Source organism: Lactuca serriola, chromosome 7 (assembly GCF_051521515.1).
Source record: "Lactuca serriola cultivar US96UC23 chromosome 7, Lser_US96UC23_V15, whole genome shotgun sequence".
NCBI classification, from domain to species: domain Eukaryota; kingdom Viridiplantae; phylum Streptophyta; class Magnoliopsida; order Asterales; family Asteraceae; genus Lactuca; species Lactuca serriola.
Window position 1 is genome coordinate 184,866,014 of NC_136414.1, and position 24,302 is coordinate 184,890,315.

The 24,302-nt window shown below is 34.3% G+C and overlaps 1 protein-coding gene across 7 annotated transcripts; it reads left to right on the top strand.

Moving 5' to 3' along the window:
* The first annotated feature begins 4,901 nt into the window (after nt 1–4,901).
* On the top strand, nt 4,902–23,541 carry LOC145061611 (uncharacterized). Of its 7 annotated transcripts, none has more exons than XR_013687264.1 (7): nt 4,902–5,399; nt 5,490–5,574; nt 6,171–6,259; nt 6,976–7,034; nt 7,716–7,797; nt 23,148–23,276; nt 23,340–23,541. XR_013687264.1 is itself a non-coding variant. In XM_079009144.1 (6 exons), exons 3-6 carry the CDS (start codon nt 6,193–6,195, stop codon nt 23,143–23,145), a joined length of 309 nt encoding a protein of 102 aa, XP_078865270.1. In that variant the 5' UTR covers nt 4,903–5,399; nt 5,490–5,574; nt 6,171–6,192; the 3' UTR covers nt 23,146–23,161. The 7 variants fall into 7 exon arrangements, 1 of the variants encoding a protein (XP_078865270.1); XR_013687263.1 differs by having other exon boundaries at nt 4,904–5,399; nt 6,976–7,140; XM_079009144.1 differs by lacking the exon at nt 23,340–23,541 and having other exon boundaries at nt 4,903–5,399; nt 23,045–23,161.
* Nucleotides 23,542–24,302: the final 761 nt, after the last annotated feature.

The following is a 24,302-nucleotide window of genomic DNA, read 5'->3' on the forward strand; positions in this document are numbered from 1 at the left end:
TAAATTTCAAAACAACAAAACTTTTGGGTTCAAATTTAAAATATAAAACCTAAAGGGATTAATTTGAAACTATTCCAAACTTTGTCAAGAATATTCTAGATCACATAATTCAAATAAGGCAATTAACTATAATTGGTGGTTATCTAATTAGATCCAGTTCAAATTCTTGCAAGATAATGATCAAATAATTTCCATAACTTAATATATATCAAATAAGGTAAGAATTATCTAATTAGATGACCAAAATCTTTTATTTTGACAAGGATAATCATAAGGGATTAACAAAATTCGAATTTTATTAAGTTTAAAAAATTATGGCAATTATCCTAAGTCATAATAGGTAAAAATCCCGAAAATCCGCCTATCTGACGAGTTGACTCGTCGAGTCTGCATGGACTCGGCGAGTTCAGCCATGGACTTGGCGAGTCCAGCCTCTAGAATCCAAAAAATCGAATTTTCCAATTATATCAAGCATCAATACAATAGAAACCAATCTAGTCTCTGATACCACTGATGGGTTTTGGTCATAAGACATCCTATGTGCTCATACAAACCCTAATGCTTGGATCTAGGTTTCTCTATTGTACATGCTTTGAATCCAAGACCATAAACCCTAATTCTAGCATACAAGTAATCATATTAGATATTAGAATAAGTTTATAATGTTACCTTGATTGTTATGTAGCAATAACAATCCCAATTCCTCCTTGAATTGACTTTGGAAGGCTTAGAGTCACAAGTGTCACTCCTCTAATGGTTCACAAACACCATAAGCAAGAGGATGAAGAAGAGAGAGGATGGAGGCTGCCCAAAACGTGTGAAAACCCTAGAAGGTTGCTAGTCCACGTTTTTGAGCCTTAAGGGTTCTATATATAGTGAGGCAATTAGGGTTATCTAACAAGGAAACCCTAATTTGGATGCTTAAGCCCCAAGCAACCCATAGACTCCTTTAATTAAGGCCTTGGACGATTTCCTTATGGGCTTCCCCATAGAATTCGTCCACTCCTTAATTTTAGACAATCCATAGCCCAAATTGCAATTATCTTATAATTACAATTTCAGTCCCTTAAGTTTAATTAATCTCTTTTAGTCACAAAACTAATTACCAATTAATTCTTGACTAATATTAATTAAACAATATGATTTCTCCTTTAATATATTATTCCCATAATATATTAATAAATCATATTTAATCTTTTCTCTCCATAATTCATCCTATCAAGTTGCTTTGGTGAAGGCAACCGAAAAGGACCATGCACCATCGGGTCAAGTACATACTAAAATAGTTATGGACTTAGACACTAATCCAACAATTTTCAGCTCCACATGGACCATGAATCATGAACTCATTCACAAGTGAATACAATTCAGGATCTTCATCTTTGTTTGGTATTTCGGCGGATATTATGGGATCGATTAATTCAACAGTGGGTAGCTTGTAGTCAGAATGCATGAATAGACATATATGACTATGTGGCAAACCTCTTTTTTGAAATTCAATTGTATAAACAACTGCAAAATATTTTGCACAAAAAAATATGGTTAGACCATAAGCAAAATGTTAAAAATATGAAATAAAAAGCTTTTAATCTCATGAATTATGAAATAAGTTAATTTTAAATACCTGCTTGAACTATGCCGAAGATATGATTCTTCCTTAAGTCTTTAATAAATGCATCAAGCTTGATCTTGAACAACCTACATAGTATATCAGGTCTGTCTTCTGGTTGAAGTGAAGTATCCTTAAGAAACCTTTTCACCTCTGGCCATTTGGGATTACACGTAAAGGTTATGAAGAAATCAGGATATCCATACCATTTACATAACGACATGGCATCCAAATAGTTTTGAAGCATATAGCGTGCACCACCAGTAAATGATGAAGGTAATATCACACGTTGTCCGACGTTGGAGATACTTGTAGCTCCTTGAGCTTTTTGCTTACGTAAATTCTCATAAGACTCGTATCTAAGAACATGTTGTTGTCTGCGTATGTAATGCAATCTCTCACTTTCAATCATAGTTTACGCATCTACCAGAAATTGTTGAAACAACCTTTTTGAATTAAGAATCAGTGAGAACGAATGATCCCTGTCTTGAATTCTAAAAGCAAAAAATTCTCTCATTGTACATGTCGCCCGCTTGCTGTTGGTTGTATCTGTAATTCCTCTATGAAGAATGTCAACACTATAACCATCATCCCCATATGGAAATAGTAGTGGATATTGGAGAGGAAGGTAAGAAGGATGCAATTCACTGATACGTTGTAGAAAACCCGATTTTGTTTGAACAACGATATCTCTATTTTCAATCGAATCTGAAATGTCACCTACCATTAAATCTACAACCTCAGAAGCAGTTGGTAGGTTATATGTTCTTCCATCACGATTCCTTTTCCCGATAATTCTTAACTTCATATCAACGTGAGGATTTTTCTGAAAAGCATCTCTTACCATTCTATAAGAGCTAACCAAGACATTATTTGAATCTAGCATGACCTTCAATTCTTCAATAATTTCATTATCAAATGATGTAGATTGTTGGTTTTCCCCACTATATGAAAGGAAAATATAAATAACATCAGCAATATATATATATATATATATATTAAAATAGAGTATGAATAAGAAAAATGAAAATTTACCGAAAACATCTCTGCCTATTTGAATTTTCATTATCAGTATCATAAATGTATAACTGAGAGAATTTTGGTTGCGATCCTTTTGCTGGTAAAAGACTTCCAATACGATGATAATTTTGGCCACCAAGTCTGAAAATGTATGGAGCATTTCCTTTATTGATTGAAGAATCAATCTTACCACCCATCGATGTAAAAGAAAACATTGAATTGTAACGTCGTATATTTTTCCTGAAGTTTTTGCTTTTACAATCGTTTGATTGAAACATTCTTTCATAAGTTGGTGGTGCCTTTTTTAAATCTGGTAATTGAACCTTGCCATAACCACAACATAACAAAAAATTTGTGCTCTTTTTTTGTTTGCCTCTAATGGATTCATTTGTCCATAACTTTGCACGACATGTTTGGCATACAACAATCTGATCACCATGATCCAAATATTCTGTAAAAAAATTAAGTGTTATTAATATAATACTAACTTTATAAATATATACCATATAGGAATTGATTTGTAAAAAATAATAAAAATGGATATATTTTTGTTTACCTTTGGAAATACCAACGATTAAGTTTTCAGATACGATCTCATGTATATTTTCTACATCTGCTGTCAGGTCAATTAATGGAATAGGAGATAAATGTTTCGATTTCTTTTTTAATTTATGACATCCTGGATTTAACATGATCGATGATGAAGATTGACATATTGTAGATGCAGTTCTGGATGTCATATCTTTTGAAAGCACAGAGTAGTTACTTTTATTTGCTAACGTTGAAGTTGGGTAGTTATTGAAACCAATGTTAGCTGAAACAAATAATAGTATATTAAAAAAAAAGATTATAAATTTATTAGAGAATGCATCATAGTAAATTTAAAAAGAAAATTATTACCATGTGTAATGTTAGATAACGGAGTTCTAACATTTATGTATGAAGGAGAAAATTGTAAGGGCGTATTTTCATTTCCTCGAGATCTATATGAATGAACATTTTCATTTTGAAGACCAACGCTCTTAAATTGATCTGCAAAAAAATATATTATAAAAAATTGAAGACATGACGTAAAAAACAAAATAAGAAGGTAAAATTATATAAGATTATAGGTAAGAAGGTAAAATTATATAAGATTATAGGGTAATAACATAAAAAGATGAGAATTTATGTATTGTATTTTTCAGTTAAAAGAAGTGTAAAACGTGGTTGATTTTAATAAGAAAATTACAGCTATCCATGTTTTTTAAGACATGTGGAGTTGATGGATTTAGAATGCTGAATCTTATATTTGTTGTCTTCAATCGCTTATTATCCAAATATAATTTTCTCCGTCTTCTATTCTCTTTTGCTTGCAAGTAGTAGATATGGTTGTTTTTTTTCTGCATAAGAAATATAAGCATATGATATAAAGTTAACAATAGGTAGATAATTGTATTGATATAGAATATTAATAATAGTGAAGAAATAAATGTACCTTTGTAACCTTTGTTAAAAAATATTCCAGATGATGAAGATTCAACGTACAACGAAGCAGATAACATATTTGTTTTTTCTTGTCATGTTAATACGGGTTGGTGTTATAATAGTACATATTTTTATGTTATTAAAAAATATACAAAGAACTTAAAAAATATGTAAAAATAAAATTAAAAAATGGTAAATGATAAACATACCGTTGTTAATTGAAGAAAGAACATTAGTAGCGGTTGAAGATTGTTGGATTGATGTAGCAGACAAATTAACGTGTTGTCTATTTTCTAAGTAAAAAGTATTCAATTTTCTAGTCTTTTTAGAATTAACCGACTTCATGATTTGCTTGCGTTCTGAACAATTAACACAATTCAGTTAAAAAAATAAATGCTATGCACATAATTAATAAAACAACACAACCGAATTTATTATTTAAAATTAGACGAAAGTCATTGAAAAAATAAATAAAGTAAATATAATATAAGTGGGACCATAGTTGTAATGTAGTTACAATCTAATATTTTTATGTCAATAAAACCTAAATATAAAATAATGACAATACCACTAAATCATTTGTCTTAAAAATGATTTGTACATCAATATTATATACATCAATACCACTATTTTTTTTTTTAAATTATAAATTGTAATATAGAATTGCAGTTTAGTATTGTCATTATAGTCATAGATTTATTATAGGTTAATAATTTTTTTACTTTATACACTTTGAAATGTATAATTTATCATTAATATCCCCTATTTTCAAAAATTGGCAGCCACGTATGCAACATCCCTAACCTCCCAAACCTAACATACGAATCTACATTTCTCCATTTCTAGGTATTCGAAAAAGAAAGAAATGACGAATGGATGGGTACAATTAAACGTAGCCCTAAACATATCTATCCAATTGACTACAAATCTCGTTTGTGGCGTACAAAAAATGAAATGGAGCTATCATTCAGAATGTGTATGTAGGTCAGAACCTTGACGATTAAACAACATAGAACGATTTGTGTCGATATTCTCGAAAATCAGGAAATGAGAAGGATGCGATTAGTTACATATTATCGGGTGTTTTGAAATGGAATGTGGAACGATTCGGAAGAGGATATCATCATAGAGACTTACATCAATTAATAGTCGATGAAGGAAGTGACGAAGGTAAGAGATGTGGAAGAGAAACTTACAACCAAAGTCGATGTCGAACTTAGAGACTTACATCAATAAATAGTCGATGTCGAACTCAGAGATTGAAGAAACGAAAAATTGGGGGTTGAAGACAGCAAGATTGAAGGTAAGAGATGGTCAATTGTTTGTGAATCTTAGGTTTTATTAACAGAACATACATTATTGGGAAGAAATTTACCTGGTTTTGTTTTTGCAGAACTCTTGTTTATAAAGATATTAGCGAAAACTGAAGAACTTCAAAAGAATACCTCAAAATCGATTAAGAATGGAAACACAATCAGGTATTTTTCAATTTGCTAAAAGTTTTGAATTTCATATTGTGTGAGTATTATTTTAAAATTTTGAAATTTGAATTTGCTAAACATTAGGCTTAATTTTGTGCAAAATTATTCACTGATTTATATTAATACGAGTAAATAAAAAAAATACCTTGAAGTTTCATTTTTTGTGATATTTGTTAATATTATTTAATTTAGATTGTATTTTAAAATTTTATTTGTACAAAAATAATTTCATATTAAAAAAAACCACCGTGTGTTGAAAACAATATATATTTAGTATTATGCATAATTCTTGTATTTGGAAACTAAAACTTATTAATTTGTTTATTGTACCTTACATTTTTCTTATTTAGTCAAAACAAAAGAAACTAAAAAACTATTTATTATGTTATCATATTTGATTAAAAAGTAGATACAGATATCTGAAAAGTAATTATATGATTGATAAAGATTACAAACCATTGACCTGGTGTTTCTCTTAGATGGATTGTTTTGCCCTTTTGGTTTTGCTATAAGTTGGAATGTTTTTCCCTTTTGTGTTGGGTGGCTTCATTTATGTTGTTTACTATTTCAATTTTTTGTCTTTTTCTTGCTAGACCCTGGTATACTTGGTTTGGGATGTCTGCTGATTCTTGCTTCCTTCATATGAGGTTTATTGGCCTTTTTTCCCTTGTTGATGCTCCTGGTATGTTTTATGTCGCTTTATAGTTGATTGCCTTTTTTTGGTTCATTCCTATTAGTCCGTTGCCCTTTATGTGGCTTTATATGAGAAGTAGGCCGCTATATTATGAAATAAGTTATTTGGTAAAACGGTCCATATATAAGGGCAGAATTGTCGTTTTCTATTAAAAATAAATAATGATAGTTTTTTAGTATACGACATAAACAGAAAAACAAACAATGATAGGAACAGGGCAAGATTAATAGGAAAGGGTATAATTACACTTTTCTATTAAATACAAAGAATAACAGATTATTATTTTTATTTTTATATTTTATACGAATTTGAAGTTTTTGCCATTTGGCTAAAAAACTGCAATAATGAAAAGTAAATAGCTATGGAATAGGAAAATTGTTTTAATCATGAATTTTTCCAAATTATGATCAAATACCAGAAAGGGAGATCCAAAACTCTTAGCAAGTTCCTTCTTTCTGGACATGGTCACCTGATGCAAATTGCAATAAATAACAATGTTCTTACAAAAATATAATTACCATTTTAAGTCATTTTCCCATATTTAAAATATTTATTTACCTCAAAAAATATTTGTATTCATATAATAGTTTTGTTAGTTTGTCATATAATATTTTCTTTAAAAAACACTTGATAAAAGAAAAAAAATGTTAAGCGCTTATTTTAGAAAAAATGACAAGTTTTTGTTTGTTTGATATATCTTCAAGCTGCATACCCAATAAATGGATGGACCGGAGTTGCTGCATTATCTCATGTACAGTGTGAGGTACTAATACACCTTCCAAAGCTGCTTAACTTGAAGAACCTTGCCAAAACTATGTTATAGCTACCAATATAAACCCTACCCTTCATGAAGTAAGAAAAAATTGAATGTGAGTATAATTAAGTTTATCTTCTTAACATATGCTAATTTTATTTTGTCTAACTATAGGCTTATTATAACTGGGATATGACCATATGTTATACAACAAAACTATATGGTGGCACAAAGGAAGTTGAGGAAATATAGAAATTAGCAACATATAATGCTTTTTTCTTCAAAAAAGTTTCACACATTTTGGTTTTGCTTGTGTAAAATACTATCTTATTGTTACGTCTATTTTCTTTTTTATTTTTTCTTAATTAAGCATTATACTACTATTGCTATCGGTAGTCTATCCAAATTTTTAGAAGTCTTTGATTAGTGATTACAATATTTAATTATCAATATCTTATTCTTACCCGTGGTTTCCACAAATAATAACAAATTTTTATTTTTATTTTTATATTGTATACGAATTTGAAGTTTTTGCCATTTGGCTAAAAAACTGCAATAATGATGTTTCTGTTAGATGGACTGTTTTGCCCTTTTGGTTCATTCCTATAAGTTGGAATGTTTTTCCCTTTTGTGTTGGATGGCTTCATTTATGTTGTTTACTACTTGATTTTGTTGTCTTTTTCTTGCTAGAACCTGGTATACTTGGTTTCGGATGAATCTTGCTTCCTTCATATGAGGTTTATTGGCCTTTTTGCCCTTGTTGATGCTCCTGGTATGTTTTATGTCGCCTTATAGTTGATTGCCTTTTTTTTGGTTCATTCCTATTAGTCCATTGCCCTTTATGTCGCTTTTTATGAAAAGTAGGGCGCTATATTATGAAATAAGTTATTTGGTAAAACGGTCCATATATAAGGGCAAAATTGTCCTTTTCTATTAAAAAGAAATAATGATAGTTTTTTTAGTATACCACATAAACAGAAAAACAAACAATTGCAATGTAAAAACTATTCGTTATGCCCTTGTACACAAGTACATTGCTTGTTGTGAATTTAAATTTAACTGTTTTTAAACATATTATTTTCCAAGATTAATTTTAGTGTAATTGTGATACAAACAAATTTTAAAGTGAAAGTGTCAAATAAGTAAAAATATACTGTTAAACCACTTCAAATAAACAAAACAAACGTATAAAAACAAACGAAAGTCCCCAAAATACTTGAACGAAACAACGAAATAGTCTTTAAAACAAAACCAAACTTAATAATTGTTTTTAAAAATCATAATCAACTCAGTTCTCCACTTTTGGCACCCAAACTGGAGTATCTTCACCAAAAGATTCTGTATTTGATTTTATAGAATTTGCATCACCATCATCTTCTAGATCATAAACGTCATCACCATAACAACTCACTTTTCCACTTTTGGAACTAAAAGTGGGTTTACCTCTCCCATTGATTTTCTTTTAGATTTTATTGAACTCAAATCACCTCCACCATCAACATCATAAATGTCATGGAGGTTGCGCTTCAAATCACCTGATATTTTCAATGGACTTGTTGCGGATGATTTATCAATTGTTGAGGGAGTAAAATTCTCATCCGTTTGTGATATGACATCCTAAATTAAAAAAACATAAGTTGACAAGCGATCTAATTAAATATAAATAAAAGTTAATATGAGAATATAACATACCTTTTGAACATTTTGAACGACCTCATCTGATTCCAGGGGTACTTCATTTAAGGACACTGATTGAACACTCTAGAAAATAATATGGAAATATGTAAAACGTTATGTATGTAAATAAAAAATAAATATAAATATTGAACATTAAAACATTATTTACCATAAGTTCTAGTTTACTTTCCAATTCTAAAACAACGGACTCATCTTCTGTAAGTTTGACAACGGTGTAGATATTGTTATAGTTGGTGACATTGTAGGATGTAACATCTACAAGAAACGCAAATTTGCGGTTTTTCAAGACGTTCATATGATTTGGATATAGTTCCAAACTGTCACCAGCCTGTAAGAAGATTGTTTAATATATTAAAACAAATAAAATGTTATTTGATAGAAAAATATGAATAAAAAACTATACCTCTTCATGTATTTTTTTCAACTTGAATGCACTTATATCCAACAATCTTTTTGCTTCCCTATAAAAAAGAGTGAATCCGACGGTGCCAGTATGATCTTGTACGTTGATTGGAATTATATACCTAAAAAATATTAGATTAGTTTATTATTTTTGTTGAATGATTGAAATGATCAATATAAATGGAGGTATGTGTATACTTTATAACAGTATGAAAATTCGAATCGTTGCAAGCTGCATTTTTACACTTAATTACAACACTATCTTCCATCTTGCCGGGGACGGTTGTCACACCCTGAAAACCGAAGGCGGAAACATTTTCGGGGTTGACTCCATGTTGAGTATCAAATCCAATGCACAAAGTAAGTAAAGTAGAACAACCATTACATTACATATAGAAAAGTTTTACAATTGTTTCAAAAGTAAAGTGTACAGTTGTGATACATAGTATATATATATATATATATATATATATATATATATATATATATATGAACAAAATGAAACGGGTCTTCTGAGCACTGCGTCTTCGAGCAAAAAGGATCTTTGGTACCTATTCTAACGTTGACCTGAGAACACAAGCGGTTTGAAAATCAGCATAACGCTGGTGAGTTCATAAGCGGTTTTTGTTTTGTGAAAATGTTCGTAATCCTTTCTGTTTCTGAAAATGTTACGCACACCAAGAAAATCCCATATTTTCTTAAAATAGTTGATTGTTGTTTCATAATATGTAAAGTAAAGTTGTACACTGAAAACATGTTTACCCTTGTGAAAATGTACATTTATGTTATCTGTTTTCTTATACTGTTCTGGTTATGTACCAATGGATTCCCAGGAAAGTCCCATACTTTCCTGTTTGTAAATTACCAATTGTAAAAGATGTAAGGTTAACCCGTTTGTTACACTTTTCTAGTTATGTATATGTTCCCCAGGAAAGCCCCATGCTTTCCTGAATGTTGGTTACCATTGTAAAAGATGTATACTGAAATCTGGTTATCTTGTGAAGTGTATAAAGCTGTTCATTATTACTATAAGTAAATCTCTATTATCCTAATTGCGAGTTCCATAACCATACGATAGACTAAACCTGTGGCAATAAGTAGTCCACATCCTTATGACTTTCGTCACCCTTGAACCATTTCGGTTCGGCTGTAGCTAGCAGCCAGGTGTGGGGTAGTCAGCCCCGTATAGATCTATACACTCAAGTCACGCTCTCTAAATCCTAGAGATTCTGGTTACGGGTGTAGTCCTCCACTCGCGTATCTCTGTGGAGTGTTCGCCGAGGACGTGTCTCCAATCATACAGGAATAACAAATTTACTAGTAATAATATTATAATCCTCCACTCGCGTATCTGTGTGGAGTGTTACCGAGGATAAGACAGTGTACAAGTTTTATATTCATATGTTCTAATGTCATGCTTTTAACTGATAAAATGTGGAAAACCATTTGTGAAATATATCAAACGTAATAGTTTATAAACCCATTTCACAAATAATATGTTTACGTGAGCTGCATGTTCAAACGGTTATCAGTTGTACCAATCAGTGTTAAAAGCATATAATATGTACAACACACATATGAAAACGGGTTTTGGAGTACAAGTAATCGCTTGTAATTTGCTTGTGTTCCCCCCTGAAAACAGTGAAAAAGGGTAGGGGTATGAACTCACCAGACTCGGGAATGCGACGGTTTCGGACACTAGACGTTGGTTCGGGGCATGATTACTCGCGATGTCCCTATGTAAAATGTAATAATGTCCATATATAACTAATTAGATTTACAATCACTAATCTTATGGAACATTACACTCCAACGAGGTTAAACACCTCAAAACGAGTGTTTGGAGTGACCCGGGTGACATCTACGGACGTGTATTAGTACTAGGGACTTAGGATTTGAGTTTACTCCCCAAGAGTAAACATTTAAGGGATTTTACAGCCACAAAACACACACATACATGAGTTTACGGCCGTAAACTCATGTTGGTGTGTTTTAGAGTGTTTAATGGTTTATTTGGACATGGGGATTGTTGGAATGGATTTCTAAAATGCCTTGGAATTGATTAAATGAACTTATACCATTTAAAAGGGAGTTTACGACCCTAAACTTGGATTTTACAGCCATAAACTCTACTATGGTCAAGAATAATTCATTTGAGGTACAAAGAACAATCACATGTGATTCTAGTTAATTTTCCAAGCCTTGTTATGAATTTAGGGCACTATTCAACATATTTTTAGGAGTTTACGGCCCATAAGTGTTCTATAGCCGTAAACTCTCATATGTAGGGTATTTGATGTGTTTAAGGTCCCCAAACTATTTTTAGATGGTCCTAGGATTTACCACAAGGCTATTGGTTAAGTTTCAAGGCATTCTAACATGTAAAAATGAGTTTATCCCCCATGTTTGAGGAGTTTACGGCCCAAGCACATGTCTTGGCCGTAAACTCTTGTTTGTCCCTCAAAATGTATGTTTAGGGTGTTCCAAGTCCAGGTTTGTAAGCCTCAAAGTCATATCTAAGTCCCAACAATGATTTGGAAGGGTTAAATGGCTCAAAAACCCCATGATTGTGTGTTTACGGCCCAAGCTTATTCCTTGGCCATAAACACATGTTCCAGGTCCTAATTCTCATTTTAATTCCGGATTTGAAGGCCTAAGAGGTTGAATAACAAGCTAGGAAGGTTACCTCTATGATTTGGAGCCTTAAATCTTTGATTTTGGACCTTAATTTAGAGTGAGGAGAGAGGTTAGAGAGAGAGTAGTGAGATGAAGCCAAAAGCTTCAAATGAAGGCTTAGAACACATTATATAGTGTCTAAGTTTTGGACACGGAGGAATTCTACCCGATACCGGCATTAGGCGAGGCTTTTGGTCGTACCCGATTGAGTTGCCGTAACCCGATGTGATTGATTCTAGAAGTATTCCGATTACTAATATGGGGTGTTGAAATGATTCTTAATTGTATTAAGACACCCATTAAGTCATTTTAGATACGTACAAGTTAATGACTTAATTAAATAAGAAAATCGGAATCGAATTTGAAAACGACGATTGGTTGCTTGAATTGAACTACGAAAGAGTTACAAGAAGTGGTACGGAAATTTCAGGTTGTTACATTATCCCCCCGTTAGGGGGAATTTCGTCCCGAAATTCAAGACAAGATACAAGCCAAATACAAATCATGGATCTAGAAAGAGTTGTGGATACTTCTGTCTCATCGAATCTTCCCTCTCCCAAGTGAACTCCAGTCCCCGCTTGGCATTCCAGCGAACCTTCACTAACAGGATGCGACTTTGTTTTGTATGTTTAACTTCTCGATCCATGATTTCAATCGGTTCCTCCACAAAGTTGAGCTTTTCATCGATCTCGATCTCGTCTAACGGAATCACTAGGGTTTCATCGGATAGGCACTTCTTGAGATTTGAAACATGGAAGACGGGATGGATGTTACTGAGCTCGTGAGGTAAACGAAGTTTATAGGCTACCGGACCAATCCTGGCGAGGATCTCGAAAGGTCTAATGTACCTCGGATTAAGTTTCCCATGCTTACCAAAGCGTACAGTGCCTTTCCAGGGCGAGACCTTCAACAGGACATGGTCTCCAACCTGGAATTCCAGTGGTTTCCGACGGTTATCAGCGTAACTCTTCTAGCGATCGCGTGAGGCTTTCAGTCGTTCCCGGATTTGGATGATCTTCTTGGTGGTTTCACGGATGATCTCAGGACCAGTGAGAGCACTGTCGGGGACTCGAATCTTGGCTAGCTGTGTATCCCCCACCTCGGCCCAGCACAGAGGGGATCTGCACTTGCGACCGTATAGGGCTTCAAACGGGGCATCCCTAATGCTGGTGTGATAACTGTTGTTGTACGAGAATTCGATCAAGGATAGATGTGCGTCCCACGACTTTCCAAAGTCAATGAAACATGCCCTAAGTTTGTCCTCCAGAGTTTGGATTGTTCTCTCACTTTGTCCATCTGTCTGAGGATGATATGCCGTGCTCATATCTAGTTTGGTTCCAAGAGCTTTCTGAAGAGATTGCCAAAATCGGGAGGTAAACCTGCTATCTCGATAAGAGATAATGGATGCAGGTACACCGTGCAGTCGGACTACCTCTTGGATATAAATCCGCGCGAGTCTTTCCATCTTGTATGTTTCTTGGATTGGAACGAAGTGAGCTGACTTTGTCAAACGATCGACAATCACCCAAATAGTATCGTACCCACTCGAGCACTTGGGTAGTTTGGTGATGAAATCCATGGTAATCATCTCCCATTTCCATTCGGGTATCTCGAGTTGCTGGAGCAGACCCGAGGGTTTCTGGTGTTCAACTTTTACCTTGGCACAAGTCAGACATTTGCCCACAAACGTAGCTATTTCAGCCTTCATGTTTGGCCACCAATATTGTTTCTTGAGATCTAAGTACATCTTGTCAGAGCCCGGGTGAACAGAGTATCTGGTTCTGTGCGCTTCCTCCATAACTATCTCTTTGAATCCTCCGAACTTGGGAATCCAGATTCGATCCATGAAACAGTGGACTCCGTCACCTCTGATCTCAAGTTTCTTTTCTATTCCTCTTAAGGCTTCAATTGACATGTTCTCGGGTTTGAGGGCTTCTAGCTGGGCTTCTCGGATTTGTATGGGTAGTTTGGAATGAATGGTCGTCGTCTGGTTCTTCACTTTACGGCCTGCATTCTCCTTTCGGCTAAGGGCATCTGCTACTACATTGGCCTTGCCAGGATGGTAACGGATTTCACACTCATAATCACTAAGTAGTTCTACCCATCGCTGTTGTCTCATGTTCAAGTCTTTCTGATCAAAGATGTGTTGCAGGCTCTTGTGATCAGTGAAGATCGTGCACTTGGTTCCGTAGAGGTAGTGTCTCCAAATCTTCAATGCAAAGACTACGGCTCTTAGTTCCAAGTTGTGTGTGGTATAGTTGACCTCGTGTGCTTTCAACTATCTAGAAGCATAAGCAATTACTTTACCCCTTTGCATAAGCACACAACCTAAGCCTTGATTAGACGCATCGCAGTAGACAACGAGGTCCTCTGTCCCTTCGGGTAGGGACAGAACAGGCGCGCTGCACAAGGCTTTCTTCAGCGTCTGGAATGCAGTTTCTTGTTTATCACTCCAACAAAAGGGTACACCTTTCTGTGTTAGAGTGGTTAAAGGTTTGGCGATTCTGGAAAAGTTCTGGATGAATCTTCGATAATAGCCAGCGAGACCCAAGAATTGTCGGATTTCTGTGGGTGTCTTCGGTGCTGACCAATTCTCTATTGCCTTTATCTTGGAAGGATCTACATGAATACCTTCCTCGCTTACCACGTGACCGAGGAAAGTTACCTTCCGAATCCAGAACTCGCATTTGGAAAATTTTGCGTACAACTTCTCGGATCGAAGGGTTTCCAACACTAGTCTCAAGTATTGTTTGTGATCTTCTTCGCTTCTGGAGTAGACAAGTATGTCGTCAATGAACACAATGACGAACTTGTCCAGATAAGGACGACACACCCGGTTCATCAGGTCCATGAACACCGTCGGTGCGTTGGTTAGGCCAAAGGGCATCACTACGAACTCGTAGTGTCCATATCGAGTCCTGAAAGCTATTTTGGATACATCACTTTCATGAACTCGTAACTGATGGTACCCTGACCGAAGGTCTATCTTGGAGAAATAACTGGCTCCTTGAAGTTGATCAAAGAGGTCATCTATTCGCGGAAGAGGATATCGGTTTTTGACAGTCAACTTGTTCAGCTCGCGATAATCGATACACATTCGAAAGGATCCATCTTTCTTCTTGACAAACAGAATCGGAGCTCCCCAGGGCGAGAAACCCGGTCTAATGAATCCTTTACTGAGCAACTCATTGAGTTGACTGGATAACTCCTGCATCTCTGCTGGAGCTAAGCGATACGGAAACTTCGCTACGGGAGTAGCTCCAGGAATTAGGTGAATACGGAACTCGACCTGACGCTCGGGAGGGATTCCTGGAAGCTCTTCGGGAAACCCATCAGGAAAGTTACAGACTTCAGGGATGCTCGTGAGGTCTTTAACTTCCTGTTTCTCGTTGATTACATGGGCCAAGAATGCAATGCACTCCTTTCGCAGGAGTTTCTGAGCTTTGATGCAGGAAATGATATGAAGGTTGGAACTAAGTTTGTCGCCATAGATTACAAGAGTTTGACTCGAAGGAAGGTTGAGACGGATGGCTTTTTCAAAACAAAGGATATCCGCATGATTGGGACTCAACCAATCCATGCCAATGATGACATCAAAGCTCTTTATGGATACCGGCATGAGATCGATAAGAAACGAATGGTCGTTAAGGGTAAGAGTACAACCTACGAACACCTCGTTAGCGCTTTCCTTCTCACCGTTAGCCATCTCGATGGTAAACGTTTCAGTTAAAGGTTGGGAATTATGTTTTAGGTTATGTTTGAATGCATGAATAATAAAGCTCCTCTCAGCACCCGAATCGAAAAGAATATGAGCATATGAGTTGTCGAGAAGGAACGTACCCAAGACAACAGTGGGATCGGCGACCGCTTCCTCCCGTCCCATGGCGAGGACCCTTCCGGTGTTCTCAGCAGTAGACTTTTTGGGGCAGTTCCTTTTAAAGTGCCCAGCTTCACCACAGTTGTAGCAGGCTTGACCAATGCCCGCTCCCGAAGATTGATTGGCCGATTGAGTTGGAGCCTTACAAAATCGGACCGTGTGCCCCTTCTTACCACAATTGGTAAAAGAAAGTTCTCGACAGGGGCCAGGGTTGTGGTGATACTTGCACTTATCACAGAGGGGAAGATTACCAGCATACCGGCTGGTAGGAGTTGGAGTTGTGGATCCTGCGACAGAAGCAGCAGCAACGGGGGTAGTAGCAGCATGGACTGATACTGTTTGTTTTCTTTTGGAGGAGCCTTGGGAAGATTAACCCTTCTTCTTCTTCCAAAATTTTCTTTTCTCACCACTGCTTTTAGTCGACTCAGGAGTAGTGGTGGTTTCCTCGACATCATTACTGTGGTCAATTATGGCTTGGGCTAAAGTCTTAGCACTATCATATGTATCCGGGCGAGCAGCTAAGACATGACCCTTTGTTGGATTGGTTAGCCCCCATATAAACCTCTCGATATTTTTGCTTTCAGGAGTGACCAAACCAGGACAAAGAAGGGCAAGATCATCGAATCGGGAAGTGTATGCAGCAATGTCGGAACCTTTCATCTTCAGGTTCCAAAGCTCATGCTCTAGCTTCTGGATTTCATCACGGGGACAGTATTCGGCAAGGAGGATTTCTTTCATGGCGTCCCAGCCCATGGCATTGGCTACAGGGAGGGTCAAAGATTTGACTCGGCCATTCCACCAAGTCAAGTCTTTATCACTGAAGGTACAGGCTGCAAATTTGACCTTATCGGACTCAGCATAGGCACAGATTTCGAAGATGGATTCGATTTTCTCGAACCATCGGGATAGGGAAATGACACCTCCAGTGCCATAAAAGGATGTTGGTTTTGCATTCCTGAAATCCTTATAGGAACCCTCCTTTCGGTGTCCTTAATTGTTTTCTTGATCTTGAGTACCACCTCCTGAACCACCGTAACCACCGGTGTTCAATTGAGACATAGCAGTTGCCACCGCGGCGGTAACAGCTGCCTGAAATACCACGGGGTCAATTTCAGGAGGAGGTGGTGGCGGAGGGTTGTTGGTTTTTGAGCTGCGTCTCTTTCTGGGAGGCATCTTGATCTAATAAGATCAAGAATAAGAGGATGATAAGTCCTCTGAATTGAATCGAGAGATATGACAAATATATATTCCGAATAAGCGATAAGGCAGGAAAAGTTATTAAAGCAGGTAAACTATCGCTAACAGAATGATCGAGGATCTATACATGAACGAGAATTTCTACAAAGGATTGGTTCGAGAAATACTCCCATAGTATTTCATGATTCGCTACTACACTGGCTCGATGTTTGTGGTATTAGGGTAAGTTTTAGGCATGTCACATACCACAGTTACTCCCAAACACATGTTGGCCATGTCTCGAATGAATATAGTTGGCCAGGCTATATTGATCCTAGACACGATTACATAACTGCCAAGGTTTAACCGCAGTACACAACACCCATTTACTTATGTTTTGTTCTACTTGAAGTTACGAATTTCGACGGTTCGGTATACTTGTATACTTTTGAAAATACTTATAGTTTGAAAATACTTTTATTTCAGAGCACTTAGGCCCTTTAGTGTTTATTGTTTTATACCATGTAAGGTTTGGCATATTTTATTCACTACAAAAAAGGGCTCTGATACCAACCTGTCACACCCCGAAAACCGAAGGCGGAAACATTTCCGGGGTTGACTCCACGTTGAGTATCAAATCCAATGCACATAGTAACTAAAGTAGAACAACCATTACATTACATATAGAAAAGTTTTACAATTGTTTCAAAAGTAAAGTGTATAGTTGTGATACATAGTATATATATATATGAACAAAATGAAACGGGTCTTCTGAGCACTCCGTCTTCGAGCAGAAAGGATCTTCGGTACCTGTTCTAACGTTGACCTGAGAACACAAGCGGTTTGAAAATCAGCATAACGCTGGTGAGTTCATAAGCGGGTTTTGTTTTGTGAAAATATTCGTAATCCTTTCTGTTTCTGAAAATGTTACGCACACCAAGAAAATCCCATATTTTCTTAAAATAGTTGATTGTTGTTTCATAATATGTAAAGTAAAGTTGTACACTGAAAACATGTTTACCCTTGTGAAAATGTACATTTATGTTATCTGTTTTCTTATACTGTTCTGGTTATGTACCAATGGATTCCCAGGAAAGTCCCATACTTTCCTGTATGTAAATTACCAATTGTAAAAGATGTAAGGTTAACCCGTTTGTTACACTTTTCTAGTTATGTATATGTTCCCCAGGAAAGCCCCATGCTTTCCTGAATGTTGGTTACCATTGTAAAAGATGTATACTGAATTCTGGTTATCTTGTGAAGTGTATAAAGCTGTTCATTATTACTATAAGTAAATCTCTATTATCCTAATTGCGAGTTCCATAACCATACGATAGACTAAACCTGTGGCAATAAGTAGTCCACATCCTTATGACTTTCGTCACCCTTGAACCATTTCGGTTCGGCTGTAGCTAGCAGCCAGGTGTGGGGTAGTCAGCCCCGTATAGATCTATACACTCAAGTCACGCTCTCTAAATCCCAGAGATTCTGGTTACGGGTGTAGTCCTCCACTCGCGTATCTCTGTGGAGTGTTCGCCGAGGACGTGTCTCCAATCATACAGGAATAACAAATTTACTAGTAATAATATTATAATCCTCCACTCGCATATCTGTGTGGAGTGTTACCGAGGATAAGACAGTGTACAAGTTTTATATTCATATGTTCTAATGTCATGCTTTTAACTAATAAAATGTGGAAAACCATTTGTGAAATATATCAAACATAATAGTTTATAAACCCATTTCACAAATAATATGTTTACGTGAGCTGCATGTTCAAACGGTTATCAATTGTACCAATCAGTGTTAAAAGCATATAATATGTACAACACACATATGAAAACGAGTTTTGGAGTACAAGTAATCGCTTGTAATTTGCTTGTGTTCCCCCTAAAAACAGTGAAAAAGGGTAGGGGTATGAACTCACCAGACTCGGGAATGCGACGGTTTCGGACACTAGACGTTGGTTCGGGGCATGATTACTCGCGATGTCCCTATGTAAAATGTAATAATGTCCATATATAACTAATTAGATTTACAATCACTAATCTTATGGAACATTACACTCCAACGAGGTTAAACACCTCAAAACGAGTGTGTGGAGTGACCCGGGTGACATGTACGGACGTGTATTGGTACTAGGGACTTAGGATTTGAGTTTACTCCCCAAGAGTAAACATTTAAGGGAGTTTACAGCCACAAAACACACACATACATGAGTTTACGGCCGTAAACTCATGTTGGTGTGATTTTGAGTGTTTAATGGTTTATTTGGACATGGGGATTGTTGGAATGGATTTCTAAAATGCCTTGGAATTGATTAAAAGAACTTATACCATTTAAAAGGGAGTTTACGGCCCTAAACTTGGAGTTTACGGCCGTAAACTCTACTATGGTCAAGAATAATTCATTTGAGGTACAAAGAACAATCACATGTGATTCTAGTTAATTTTCCAAGCGTTGTTATGAATTTAGGGCACCATTCAACATATTTTTAGGAGTTTACGGCCCATAAGTGTTCTATGGCCGTAAACTCTCATATGTAGGGTATTTTATGTGTTTAAGGTCCCCAAACTATTTTTAGATGGTCCTAGGATTTACCACAAGGCTATTGGTTAAGTTTCAAGGCATTCTAACATGTAAAAATGAGTTTATCCCCCATGTTTGAGGAGTTTACGGCCCAAGCACATGTCTTGGCCGTAAACTCTTGTTTGTCCCTCAAAATGTATGTTTAGGGTGTTCCAAGTCCAGGTTTGTAAGCCTTAAAGTCATATCTAAGTCCCAACAATGATTTGGAAGGGTTAAATGGCTCAAAAACCCCATTATTGTGTGTTTACGGCCCAAGCTTATTCCTTGGCTGTAAACACATGTTCCAGGTCCTAATTCTCATTTTAATTCCGGATTTGAAGGCCTAAGAGGTTGAATAACAAGCTAGGAAGGTTACCTCTATGATTTGGAGCCTTAAATCTTTGATTTTGGACCTTAATTTAGAGTGAGGAGAGAGGTTAGAGAGAGAGAGTAGTGAGATGAAGCCAAAAGCTTCAAATGAAGGCTTAGAACACATTATATAGTGTCTAAGTTTTTGACACGGAGGAATTCTACCCGATACCGGCGTTAGGCGAGGCTTTTGGTCGTACCCGATTGAGTTGTCGTAACCCGATGTGATTGATTCTAGAAATATTCCGATTACTAATATGGGGTGTTAAAATGATTCTTAATTGTATTAAGACACCCATTAAGTCATTTTAGATACGTACAAGTTAATGACTTAATTAAATAAGAAAATCGGAATCGAATTTGAAAATGACGATTGGTTGCTTGAATTGAAATACAAAAGAGTTACAAGAAGTGGTACGAAAATTTCAGGTTGTTACAGCAGTATAGGAAAGATTGGTTTTGGGCACATTGTTTATCCTTCTTCCACATTTGTAGCACGCATCGTAATACCAAGGTAGATTCTGTCTTATATTGACGATGGAACCAACTAATAGAAATTTCATTTCCTATATCAAATAAAATGTAAAATTAAAAAAAAAATACAATGTTCAAATAAAATTAAAGGATATAAAGTAAAGAACATATTCCTTAAGTGGTTCTGTGATCTCACAAACAGTTTTTAAAGGGAAATCGCCTTTAAAATCATCTATATAAGAGGTAGAGTAGCTTGGGAGTGTAGTAATGCTTTTTTCAGACATACCTCATTTGTTATTAGCCTTCAATCTGCAATGTTTAAAATTAATTTATTAAATATAAGAAATTGTATTCATCTAAATAAATATAATAACATAAATAAGTTTAAATAAAAATTAAAAAACTAACTCTTTCTTAAACTCATTAATTTCAACAATATCTGAATTAATGAACATTTTGGTTACATCAAAATGACTTTGGGCTTGACCAATTCCTGTGAAAATAGATTAGTCAATAAAAGTAGATTGGAAAACAAATTAAGTAATAAAATACAAACCATTCCAAACGTTAAGTTTCACGAACTGCATCACTATAACAAAACAAGTAATCGTGGTGTTAGTTTTCAGGTAATGTGACATCTCATGTGCCTGACTTCCAAATATAGTGACATTGAGGTGTACAGACCTAAATAAAAAATTAATTTAATTAGTATGAAAAAATATGACTAAAAATAATAAATAAATGAAATAAATATCATCTCACTCTAAGTTGCTAATAGTCATCTTCATGTAATGTTTTGATGGATTAGGATTGGTTGTCTCAAGTGGCCTAAATGAGACAATTAGCCCAATAACATCTACACAATTTTAAAATAAAAAAATATAAGAATCAGTGAAATACTAACATTTATAATTTATTTCTTTTAGTTATAAAAGTGAATGGAATAAAATTAAACAACTAACCAAATAATGTGTCTCTTGGGCATTTCTGTTCGATGATAGAGTTGAAATCAGCAAACACAAAACCATTAACGGGACCCGAAAAATCATCAGATTTTTTTACGATACTTTTCCAATCCAAAGTTAATGTTTGTTTCTGACCGGTAACACTAAAACCATTTTTAACACTCGCCAAGTTTGGTTTTAAAATGATATAACTTTCACCTTCCTTTAAAAGGTCACGAAATCTTGAAAAATTTTGGTGGAAAACACGAGATTGGTATTTTGTACCCTGTTAAAACAAAAACAAAAAAATTATTCTTTGAAACATATGTAATATTTAGTAGGTTTAAAAAAGTTAACTAACCTCCTCGTCCATGACGATCATTTTAATCGATAAAACGTGGTTATTTTTTATAAAATTCCAAATCTTTAACACGCGTAGTTTGAGATGTGAATCATCAGCAATATGTTCAATGTCTTTTAGATATAGTTTATTGCCGATATTCATTATCTGCGAACAATTGATAGCATATTGAAATTATTATCAATTTTGCGCTTTACATTATAAATTGAAAGCGTATTATTAAACAGTTAATATTAAATGCAAACAATTATAAACATATTACATCATATATTACAGCACAAATATAGATTGAAAACATTATTGTTTCAAATGCTGTTAAAAATACATTCACTTTGTCTAAAATATATACATTCACAAAGTTGACATGGGTAGAAATAGGACCTAACATAATTTTGTAAACATTTAACAAGTTAGAAATAGAGCAAAAACAGTAAATATATGTTTCTTGAATACTTGGATTTGGAGTGTAACAGATGCACAGAAAAAAAATGACAAACATCACTAATAAATCCAAATTGTAATTGTAATGACTAATAGTGTAACCGGTTAAATATGTATTTAGACAATAATATTTCAGTATTTTACCTTACATCCAACACTGTATCATTTTTTAGGCAAATTTATAGAACAATTATCAAATGCTATACAATGGATTTTTGTTTTTTAAAAAAAAAAAACAATCACCATGTGCAAATCATGATCATCAAATAATTCCATACATGGGCAATGTTGTTTCACTACACGTGCAAATGATGATATTTTCACTAACTAATATGATTTAAATAAACAATTTTAGTAAATTTTCACAACTAAAAACAACTATTCACATACTTGGAAGGTTTATTAGTTAAATAAAAAAATAAATAAAATTAAACAACAACAACAATAATGCTAAACATAGGTACGATCATTAAAAAATGATTTTTTCTGATTCTATTAATTTTTTTTACAAATAAAATCAATAACACAACCTTAATTATTAGCTCATGAAACCCAACACAAAAAGTAAGAAGAAAAGGAGTGAATTGACTCACTTAAATAAGCAGATGAATATGTTAACTTAAAAAAAAAACAAAGGGTTAAATTGAGGAAATAGTAACATACTTTTTTTTATTATTATTATATTATCCTGATTCATCATAAAAGTACATTGTTAAATTTTGAACGTGTTTACAATTTCTTTTTGTCTGTTATTTTATTATTATTTTCTGGAAAGTACTTTGTGTATATACAGAATAAAAAAACAGTTTAGCATCACATTATGCTAATTGCTATATTATTTGCAGCAAAAATTATAATTTCCAGCAAAGTATTATGCTATTTGCTATATTATTTCCAAAAAAGAAGGATGAATTGAATGTTTAATGCTAATTGCATTGATCCTTTATAGTAGAATAAAAACAGAAAAGAAAAACGGTTTAGAATCCCACTACAATATTAGATATATTATATCCAGCAAAATATGATGATTCAGGAATACTGAGATGCGATAAAGAAACCATGAAGAAGATGAAAGAGAAGGAAATAAATGCAGAAATAAATCACGATAGAATAAAAACTAACCTTATGCGTTGAAGTTTGATGAAGCAGAATTTCAAAGATGCAGTCGATACAGGAAGAATATGAAGCAGAATATCATATATCCAAGTAACCGGTGGATATATACTTCAAAAACTGAAAGAACGGTGATGTTTACGATATTTAAGGTAAGATGTTCTGTTATCTTTTAATTGAAAATTCTTCCTGATTTTATGTGATTTTTAATGCAGGTTTATTGGAATAGGAATAGTTGAAATTTAAAATCCGAAAAATTAAGGTAAGATGTTTCATTATCTTTTAGGTGATTACATTTTGAGTGCTAAATTTGTATATATTATTATTTCCGAAAACTGATATTGATTTTATTTTATGTAAAGATATATACGAAAAATATTTGTAAAAATTTTCCTGCTTTTACGTGATTTTTAAATATGAATTCCGTAAATTAAGTATTTAAGTATTGAAGAATAGTTATTTTTAACAAAGGGCAAATAAGGAATTTAACTTTCATTTTTGAGCGGGAAAAATTGCGGGGGGGGGGGGGGGGGTGGAGCTTATTGATTGCCACGTGGCGATTTGGTATCGTTTTATTAGATTAGGATATATATATATATATATATATATATATATATATATATATATATATATATATATATATATATATATATATATATTCAATTAAACGATAAAAACCACTTGGTCTAGTTCGTTGAATCCAGTAATTGGTTTATAGTTGACACGGATTCGAATGCACTGTGTTACAAGCATTTTTTTTACCTTCTCATATGAGTTTCTACTTATTTATATACTTATACTCCAAATTACACTCTACCACTCTCATTTATCATTCATACATTACAATCCACCCAATCTTCTGATTTCTTTTCTTAAATCAATTTTTTTCCAATTATAAATTTAATCCCTCAATTTTCATAAATTTGCATCATAAATAAATAACTTACTGCTATTTAGTTAAATAGACTAATAGACAATACTTCAAGTTAAACTTTTATCCCCACATGTATGCTTGGTGCTTTAAAATTTACCTGCTCATTTAATTGTGAATTAAATCATTTTTCAGAATAAAATATTTAACACCTCTAGCTTTTATAAAATTGTATTTATCATTTTTTATAAATTAAATTACCTTTTAGTTTCTCATTATGACAATTCATCCCTTCGATATATATATA